This window comes from Leiobunum rupestre, chromosome 3 (assembly GCF_980474605.1).
Source record: "Leiobunum rupestre chromosome 3, qqLeiRupe1.1.hap1, whole genome shotgun sequence".
In the NCBI taxonomy this organism is placed as follows: Eukaryota; Metazoa; Arthropoda; class Arachnida; order Opiliones; family Sclerosomatidae; genus Leiobunum; species Leiobunum rupestre.
Window position 1 is genome coordinate 61,755,698 of NC_143386.1, and position 10,272 is coordinate 61,765,969.

The 10,272-nt window shown below is 39.8% G+C and overlaps 1 protein-coding gene across 1 annotated transcript; it reads right to left on the minus strand.

Moving 5' to 3' along the window:
- Positions 1-9,223: 9,223 nt before the first annotated feature.
- LOC149953793 (mite group 2 allergen-like Ixo r 2) lies at positions 9,224-9,904 on the minus strand. The gene is made up of 4 exons (XM_090169843.1): positions 9,826-9,904; positions 9,652-9,753; positions 9,405-9,583; positions 9,224-9,321 (listed from the first exon to the last, which is right to left on the minus strand). Exons 1-4 carry the CDS (start codon positions 9,902-9,904, stop codon positions 9,232-9,234), a joined length of 450 nt encoding a protein of 149 aa, XP_090025969.1. The 3' UTR covers positions 9,224-9,231.
- Positions 9,905-10,272: the final 368 nt, after the last annotated feature.

Consider the following 10,272-nt stretch of genomic DNA (forward strand, 5'->3'; position numbering starts at 1 on the left):
TCTCCAGAGCTCCCTTCGAGCACGCACCGGCTTCTCACGATCTTCTCCTGACGGCTACGGATACGGACCAGCTGGATTTGACTAAATTTGACATCCCTTCCTTGCAGCGTAAGGACAAATTCATGGCATCCTTGATCCATTTCTTGGAAACCAAACCACTCAAGGCACCTAAACCACTCGTCAAATCTGCCCGCTGTTTCGAACTAGTCAGCGGTCTCCTTTTTCGTCGCATCCGGACCGAGGTGGGCTTTGGGACTGTTTTGGTAGCTCCCAGAGAAATCCGGACGGCTATTCTCTTCGCTCTCCACGATGACGTCACCGCCGGTCATCTGGGCCTAAATCGTACCTGGCAGCGAATACGTCACCGTTTCTTCTGGCCTAAAATGCTCGCACAAATTACCAACTATGTTCAGTCCTGCGTATCATGCCAACGACAAAAAATGTATCCCGGGAAGCCGGCCGGATTCCTTCAGCCGATTCCGCCTACCATCAAGCCCTTCGAGAGGGTGGGACTGGATAAGCTCTGCCCTTTCCCACGGTCACACGATGGTAACGTCCACATCGTGGTCTGCACGGACTATTGCACCCGAATGGTAGTAGCCAAAGCCATTCCCCGAGGCACTGCGGAAGAAATCGCCTAATTCTTCACAAAAGACGTCATCCTTCATTACGGAACGCCGAAGGATTTAATCACCGACCGCGGGACGGAGAACGTTAACCATCTAATGACGGAAATCAACAAACTCTTCACCGTCAGCCACCAACGTACCACAGCCTACCATCCCCGCACCAATGGGCTCGTAGAGCGCTTCAACAAGACCTTGGCCGATATGATGGCTCAGTACGTCGCGGATAACCACCGGGATTGGGATAGGTTTCTCCCTTTTCTCGTCTTTGCGCATAATACTTCTCTACACGCCGTCACCGGATACAGCCCATTCTTCCTGATGTACGGCTACGAAGCTGACTTGCGGCTCGATGCCGCTTTGGACCTCCCTTCATCAACGGTTAGGACTCAGTTCGGTTTCGAACATATTCTATATGCGCAACGTGCCCGTGCGCCATGCCATAGCGCAAAGTAAGGATAAGGAGCGTTTCGACCTACGCCGACGAGAGGCCAACTACCAGGAAGGAGATCTTGTTTTTCTAAAAACACCCCGCCGCGTTCCAGGGCTTTCGGAAAAATTGCTAAATCAATACGCCGGACCATTCCAAATCCTCCGTCAAACCGCCCCGAACAACTTCGAAGTACGACCATCAGATGGGGGAAAAACCGATGTCATCTCCATAGAACGTCTCAAGCCGTACATCGCTCGGACAAATTATCCAGGCTCCGTTCGCCGAGTTCATTTCGCGGAACATCCCTCCATCTTCGAATATTCACCAGATGACCGTCCTTACCTCATATCCGGAAGTACCGACCACGGCCCTACCTCGTTTTCGACTCCCCCTCCGAAATTTTCCACGAAGCCTTTGCCGATCCTTCCCCAACCCCAGGGGGCTACACGTCGCTCTTCGCGCCGTCGTTCTTCTCCGGACCATTTTCCCCCCTGCCCGTAAGCCACTACTATTTTATCCCCACAGGTGTTTCAACCCCGCCTTCATACGGCACGGCACTTTGGCCGGTCATTTTTATCACCACTCTCGTTGGGTTCATTTCGATTTCACGCCATGAAGCCCTCTGCCCAGCGCCGTCGACAGCGTTTTACCGAACACATCAAGCAACTTCAGAATGCAGCTCCGCTCAATCCTCGAGTGATTGGCCGTAGGGAAAAACAGCAACGCCGGAATCTGCGTCGTCAGCATCGGCTACAACATCCCGTTACCCCTCCAGACCAACCAGTGGATCTCTCAACCACCTACTTAACCACCGAGGTTATCACGGACTACGTTGACCCCGCCGACGCCTTTCTCCTTCTGGACGCCAGCGATCGCCGAGACGGCTCTTTCTCCGACGGGAAGCTGTCGCTACAACGGACCAGGGAGCTTCTTGGACGGACGAATCAACAGACGGACCAAGAGAGGGATCTAGCAGGACCGCCGCCGCAAGCGAGGGGAAGAAGGGAAAGTTCGAAAAAAACCCAAGCGTCACTGGCGGACAATGGGGCCCAGGGTATAAAAGGAGCTTCAACGCCAGCCGGAGGGAAGACTTCTCTCAGCTCTCTTAGTGGGAAATATTAAGGCTGAAAAGCCAAGCCCGCTAAAGAGCCGCTCACTTGACCTGGGACGCATTAGGCGGAAAAAGCCTGCCCTAAGTTACGGGAGCCTCCCGCGAGCCACAAGTTCGGCTGAGACCCTTGCGCGTGTACATAAGTTCTTGCATTATTACTTTTATATTTTCATTGTAACTAAACATTCATCCCTGTAACTTTTTAACTGTAAATAAATATTCATCATCAACTCGCAAATTCATGTCCTTATTTTCTACGCTGACAATATGATCGTCATCAGGAATCGAACCCGGGGTACATTCTTATGACGCGGACGTTTTACCATTGACGTCTACATCTAAATACCAGTAAAACAGGGATAAAAATAAATGTAATATTTGTTTGGGTGGGAATATTATAAACATCTTACGTAGATGTTTATTTTGTTTTTGTTTCTGTTACTTTAATGTTTGATATTGCATTGGGTGTAGTATAACGTTACTTCTGCGTATTTTGAATGTGTGTGACGTTGAAACAATTCTAACTTTGTTAAAGCTTTGTTATAAATAAAATGTTTCAATGTATTTAGCATCACATTGTTTTATAACTTGGCCATTAGCTTGAAACTCTTTAAGCCGCAACCTGATACATTTTAGATGCACAGAGAATTGGCGCCATTTTACTAGCGCACAGCTCGCGTAGGAATATCACTCTTAGCGGAAGAGTATATTAATGGTTTTTAAAGTCTTCATTTCTTACGTATGAAATTTTAAAGGTCAAATCTTGTTTTAGCGCAGTCAGCAGAGATAAGAGGGTTTAAGGGTAGAACCTGTGGGTGATCGACTTTGTTAGTTTTTGTTATTTATTTAGGGGGTTTCCTTATCGTCCTAAACATAGTTGTAATAATGCAAAGGCGTTTATTTAACGTTTATTGATATACGAGCTGTCGTTTAGTCTCGTGGCTCTATGTGCTTTGTTGATGGTAAGTTTTTTGCTTCTTGTTAATACATTTGGTGTATATATTTGGATATCTACGATTCCTAATGCAGTCATTGATTTCCTGGGTGTGCGAGTCATTATATGATATAGGAAATTGGACGGCATTGGTCTTTTTCATGCGGTATGTGTCACAACGTCAACTGGAAGTCTACGAGTCGTCCACTACCAGATGTCAAATATAGCTATTCTACGGTATCTTCACCAAGGGCGAGTGTTGAAATAAAACAAGTTGGAAAGCCAAAATATACCTCTGCTCGGAAGAGTTTTTAATTTTCAGTGAAGCGTAACTGTATCCGTGGTTATGCGATAGAACCCTCACCTGTCGTTCAAGAGGGCTCGGTTTCGAATCCCGGCCGATTAAAAAATTGTACTACACCCAATGACGAAAAGAGGGCGCTTTTGGAAAAACCTTTTCCCTGATTCTAAGAAACTGCGTACGCAGTGATTACCCTTTGCCTCGAAAATGCGAACGCGTTCGCAGGCCTGACAGACAGACCCACAGACAGACAGACAGACCCACCCACCCACAGACAGACAGACACGGTGGTTGTATAACCCCTCCTATGGTACAAAGTCCCCTCGGAGAGGTAAAAAATACAAATTCCCTCTGTAGATATTTCTTTCATTAAAATTTGCTTCGTATTATATTCAACTGATAAACTTGTACTGTAAATAGGGTTAAATTCAATTGTGCATTGTTTTAGTACCTCTAACGCACTGTTGTAACTACTTAATTTATAATATTCTGAAAAAATTATAATCGGTTGTTTCGTCTCAATTATTTTAATTATAATTAAAATTTTATACCGGGCGGGATAGAACCGGGATTAAGGTTTTAGTAAATAACTCTGAATTGCGGAGATCTATCTTTAAGGGTCATATCGATAAATTAATACCACTAGGGACAATTCTTCCGAGGAGAGGTATATTTTGGCTTGCCAACTTGTTTTAAAGTCAAAATGATTAATACAGTTTGTTATACCAAAAAAAAATTATTTTAGTATTGTGAGAATCGAAAATATTACCACTTGCTCATTCTTTTATTAATTGTTTAATTAATTTTAAGGCTCCTAGATAATTTATTTTTTCTGTTCTTTACCCTTTGAAAAATGCAGTACTAAAATATAAATGTTAGATATGATTGAATTGATCTGCTATAACGAAGCACCTTATTTTTACCGAAATGTTTTACACCATGTTGGGTTGGTACCATTGAATTGGGAATAGTACTGCTAGAATTACAATTACGATTTCGGTTGCCATGGTTACGCGGGACCTGTTCTGATAAGACTGTATGAAATTCATCTTCATAATTAGGCGGTAGAGCCATCTATATTTTGTAATGTAATGGCTGAAAATAAATAATTATTGGCTAACTCACCGTAACTTGAGTTACAAAGGATCGTGTTGACAGAATAAAATTATTATTAAACAACTTCAAAGGTTTGTTTGTTACGATAAATCATACATTTCAATTTCGCATCAGATTCGCGAAAAAATTCAATTGCAATATAGTTTCCACCACTAGAGACAGATGCCGCCACGGTAGAACGATAAAGTTGAATTGTCTCCTTATTGAACGAAATTGGTCCAGCGCCAGCCAGATTTAGTTGTACCTCTATTTATTCCCAACTCAATGGTTGGTACAGGTGTTGTCACGTGAAATTTTCTGAGAGATCAAAAGTTCAGTGTAATAAATAAACATTTCAAATGAATACTTATATAAATTTTTAAAAGAAATCTAGGAAACTTTCTAAAGAAATAACTTTTTTTTCAATAATTTTAAATATATTTATATTGTTGCTTTATCGGTATCAAAACTATTCAAACGATAAAAATCAGTAGTTTTTAACTAACAATGAGACTACCCGAGGTGTAACACACCGATTTTGTTCAAACTCGGGGGTTAAGTAGGCGTTAATGAATCATGAAAATTCCCAAAAGGAAAAGTTTCAACGGGCATTAGTTTTGCCATGGCAACCGAAAATGTTTTTGACAACACAAAATGGAAAATTCCTTACCGAAAAAAATATGGGATTTTGAAAATTTCTAATGGTGCCCCCTTGGAAAATTGATATATTTAATTTTTTTTTCGTCAATTTTGATAAATTTTTTCTAGTTTTTGCATTTTTAAAAATTTTTAATTTTTTGGAAAAATTACCAAAGGCCTGAAGAATTCGCAACAAAAATTGAAGAAGCCACTAGGCTGCAGAGCAAATGCAAGGAATGGTTGAACCAAAGAGCTGGTAGAATTACTGCATCACGGATGAAGAGTGCATGCCATTCAGATCCGGCAAACCCTTCCGTTAGCCTCATCAAAACCATATGCTACCCTGACAAACAAGTAAATGGTTTTCGACAAAACATGTTGTAAGTGATATTGGAACGAACGATATAAATACGTTGAATTTAACCAACAAACTGTTTTGTTTTTTTCAGCAGCCCGAAAGTGGGAATATGGTTTGTTGCGACAACAAAGACTGTGATAAAAAAAGGTTTCATTTCGATTGTTTAAAAATAAAAAAAAAGCTCCAAAATGTAAAGAGTGGTTTTGCCCAGACTGCAGAAAGTTCAATTTCTCTAAATCAAAACGAAAGAGCTCTACCAAAAAAAAAAGCTGTTAAGTGATAAATTTGTGGTAAAATTTACTTTGTGATATTAGGCAGATTAACAGAACGTATTAGAAGTTTTTAAATTTATAATTTTAAATACGGTTTTGGTAAATTGTTTTAAAATTAATTTTTTAAGTAAAAAGTAGCTCATTCAAACATAGATGTCGCACTGTTCTCCATTAGTTGTTAAATCGAAAGTGCGTTCACAGCTTTTAAAGACTTTTTGTTGGATAAAAACTTCCTGAACATTTTGTTTAAACTATTAAAAAGGTCTTTTAATTGAATTTTCGAGATTTACATAAAAATTTCCAAAATCAATTTACTGTTTTTTTATATGGACATAAATTTGTTAAAGCGCAAGAAACTCTAGCAATTTTATCAAGGGGCGTAACATTGTCACCTTTCTTTTTAGTTACCATTTCAACCGGCAAGCAAGCTTGTAATATTTTGTATTTTTTTCTAACCAAGCCTATAACTCTTTCTACATGAATTGGTAGATGCGCTATTTTCCTAGTATTCACGATTTCCAAAGCCGGTAGTTGATCTTTTCCTTTGGTAAATGCTGGTATTGCTAATTTAGCACAACAGAAGCCTAAGGTTTCAGCAATATCAAAGCCCCGGTCTGCCAAAACCAAATCATTAGGCAACAAATGTTTTAGTAAACCAGAATGTTCCGTTAGATATTTATCACTAGTTCGTCCCCCCAGCCATCAGAAATGAAACTAACAGAACCTTGAGTATTGTGGTGTTTGTACTGTGAGCACGTTATGGCTCTAGGAAGGAGTGACGTTGGCCTATCTATGAAAACCTCTGGTGGCATTGTTTTATAAAGATTTTCCCGTTCAGGCCAGTAAACAACATTATATAGGCGTTTATACATGGCCTCAAGCCACTTATCAAATATTCTACTTGTCGTTGATTCAGAAATTTTAAAACGGTACCCTAAATCTTCAGAAGGTAAATTCAATCGTAAGCGCGTTAGAAACATCATAAATTCTTGAAACTGAGTCCAAGAGTTGCGATATGAAAAGGATACACTTGTGCAAACCAATTTGAATAAATTCATTAGAATTGTAAACCATTACAAACCAGTGTAAAATTTTACCATTTCGTCATTTTCTTCAAAAGTCTTCTCCTTGAATTCAAATTGCAGTGCTTTTGGTCTAAGAGCGTACAATTCTTCTCGCAAACACAAATTATCTTTCTCTAGAGCAACTATACCACACGCCGACAGATCAGTTTGACATTTCACAGTGCGCGTATAATTGTAGGGATCAGTATTTGTAGTAATTGACACCGACACATTAGAGGTTGACGTTGAGCTATCCTTGGTTGACACTGAACCATCGGCAGTTGATGTTGAGCTGTCTTTGGTTGAAACTGAACTATACAGTAATAGAGTAGAGTTATACGTAGCTGGAGTAGATATATACAATCGGAGCCAAGTGATTCATAGTGGCATTATATCGAGATGCAAGTTCCACAATCCATAACCGAAGTTCCATGGTTTATTATAGGCTCACTATTTTCTTCAGCATTTTCTTTATTACCCACTACCAATGCTCCTCTGAGCAGTTTGGAGATTTGGGCTGCCTATTGGGTGGCCTGTTCATATCAAGGAGTAAACGCCGTTTCATTCTAATATTTCCTGGAGAAACTCCTCTGAAAATAACCTTTTCGTTCCTATCATCCAATTGCAAAGTTGGTACCCAGTCAGGATTTGAATCATTCAACAATTTGGCAGGTTTTCCTGTAATTTAATTTGTATTAAAAACCAAGGTTTAGCAGCTGAGAAAAGCCTAAACTTACCAGAAATAAAATGTAATCTACAAACAACTGTAATTGGTTTTGCTGTGTGCTCATTAACATCCTCACGATTAATATTCTCAAACCACTTCAGCCTCCGTAATGTTGATAGTTCCTTAGTTTTAGCGCACTGATTATTAATTGCGGCTGGTATTTTAAAATATCACAGCCTACTCTTCCACTTTCTTTTACTGTTACAACTACTGATGGTGCACTTAGACATGGTAGAAAACTCCAATATTATAATAATTTAATTAAAACCTTTACTTACTTGTATCTTTTATCTCTGGAATTTGTGACGTCGAAAGCTGGAGGCACGCCACTTCTTCCCGCCCCAAAGGTTTTCCCCCCAAAACCGGCGCGTCCGCGTGAGCCAACATTAGAGTGCAGCAAGCATTTTTACGAACCTTGTGTGACACCTACCGGTGAGAAAATTAATTTTCCAAAACCGCGAATATTCGTTTAATTTCACTGCAATTTATAATACCTAACCAATATGCTCTAAAAAATTCTAAACACTAGGAAAAATATTTTTTTGAGAAAAAAGCCCTGATCGAGCAAATTGACACACCCTGTATTTGCACAAATATATTTGCCGGTCGGAATATTTTTGGCTTGGGATAAATTTGATATAAAAAAATGTAGTCACGTGCAATCAAGCTCTTAAATTATAAAGATAATAAATAATTAATAGTAAGATTTATTTTATCCTGTCGGGGGGGGGGGGGGGTGGCTACCCTATTCAATCATATAAATTAAGTCCTAACAAATTTGACGCCCCGGGGATTTGAATCCGTTACTACAAGGGTGATAAGTACTGAAGATACGTTTCTAACCACACGACTAACCACACTTAAAACAACAGTTTAAAGTTTCATTGCAGTACTTACGAAAGTAACATAGGCTTAGCGAAAAGATGAGGCACCACCTTAGCACCAAGTTAACGACCGACTTTTAATGCCTTTCCACAGGTGGCCTTAAGGGAGGCTAGCCCAACAACGATAAATTATTATTAGTAATACCGACATCTGTTGTTAACGTTTTACCAACGTTTAAAATTAATTTCTTAAAATAATTTTAAAACTTTAATTTAAATTTAAATACACTAATTGTAGCAAAGCGAATGAAATTACAAGTAATACAGATTCCTTTAAAGCTTTAATACCAATAAATTATGCCGTTCTTAAGCTATAGGTTATTATTTCGATTAGTAATAATTTCAACACTTATTAAGTATTAGAAAATTCTTTACCAGTAATTAACGGTAGTTTAAGTGATTCTAAAGAAAATCTTATGGAGCAATATTTTATTGACTAACGTAACTGCCCTTTCTCAATGTGGGTTTGAATTAAAGCAAGACTAGTTTGTAATCAATAATTGGTTATAAGGCTTGATGTCAAATTGAATACCCACACTCGCGCAACCTATTTAAAAGTAATTCCATAAGAAACTTATTAAGGATTATCTAGCTTCCGTTCATTTTTAGTTTCAAACGGAGGCTCTACGCCCCAGTGGCCGAATCTGTGCTGCCGTTAACACCTTTAGTGAAAACTACCAATAACTTGGTTTGCCGAGTGAAACCCAAATATGAAAGTGGTAAAATGACAGTTTTATTGTACATACATATACAATACATGATAAAAATATTTACAGCATTCATTTCTTTATGCCTTCGTGATGCGGACCTTGAGACGAGCGCAAGCTAGATTCTTTCCGTCTTCGTTCACGCCCTTGTAGGTGACTTCCATCAGTTGCTACAAGATACCCAAAAAATCTCGTGATTAAGCGACGAAGATAAATTATTTCGTTTAACTTGAAACCGATTAGAAGAACTTACGGCGGGGATCATCTTGTGGATGTGGAAGGTGGAGGCATAGGTGTAGATATTTCCTGGCTTGACGGGACAGGCGGGTTTGATCTTGCCCAAGCAGATGTCCTCGTTGTCCTTGGGGAATACCATCTCGCGACCACGCAAGTTGCCAGTAATAGAGGTGGTCGCCGAACTAGCACCGAAAGCTGCGAGAAAACGAACGACATAAGAATCAGGTGTAGTCAAGTTGTCCAAAGAAATTGATCGAACTTACGAGCACGGATGACAGCTTGGATCTGGATGGTGGAGCCATGTTCGAAGACGCAAGGTACGCTATTACAAGGAGTCACGACCAGATTCAACATACTTCCGTTACCTACGAACAAATTAATGTATTAACTGCCCTGTCTTAACCCACAACAAATGATTTACAACCACAGCAACATACCACAATCATTGAATTGAACAGCTACGGCATTGACCATGACGAAACTCGACGCTACGAGAATTACAATAATAGAAGACATATTTCCGCGATCACTTTTGAACAATAAAATAGTCAAAATGAAAACTATTAGGCGACCACAGCTGATGAAATGCGGCTTCGTCATGTTTCCCGACTTCTTTTATACCCGAGGTCTTACCGACTGGGAGGGTTTGGGCGACCATTTTTTAGTGAAATAATATTTTAGCTTAAAAAAACTTTATCAAACAAGTTGGCAAGCCAAAAAATACCTCTCCTTGTAAGAGTTTTCCTGTGATTTCTTTGATTTTCATTCTAGCGATATGAAAGGCAATGTCTCAACGGTAAACAATCCGCCTGTAAAAATATGTCCCAGGGTAGATTCCTGACCACGACCGCATTTTAAATTAAAATAATTGATTAATTTTGCTT

Excerpts from the sequence above, each read along its gene's own strand:
- LOC149953793 (XM_090169843.1), bottom strand. The coding sequence starts at position 9,904 with ATGTCTTCTATTATTGTAATTCTCGTAGCGTCGAGTTTCGTCATGGTC. Across the intron at positions 9,754-9,825 it reads TGTTCAATTCAATGATTGTG|GTAACGGAAGTATGTTGAAT; the intron begins GTATGTTGCTGT and ends ATTTGTTCGTAG. Across the intron at positions 9,584-9,651 it reads CCAAGCTGTCATCCGTGCTC|CTTTCGGTGCTAGTTCGGCG; the intron begins GTAAGTTCGATC and ends GTTTTCTCGCAG.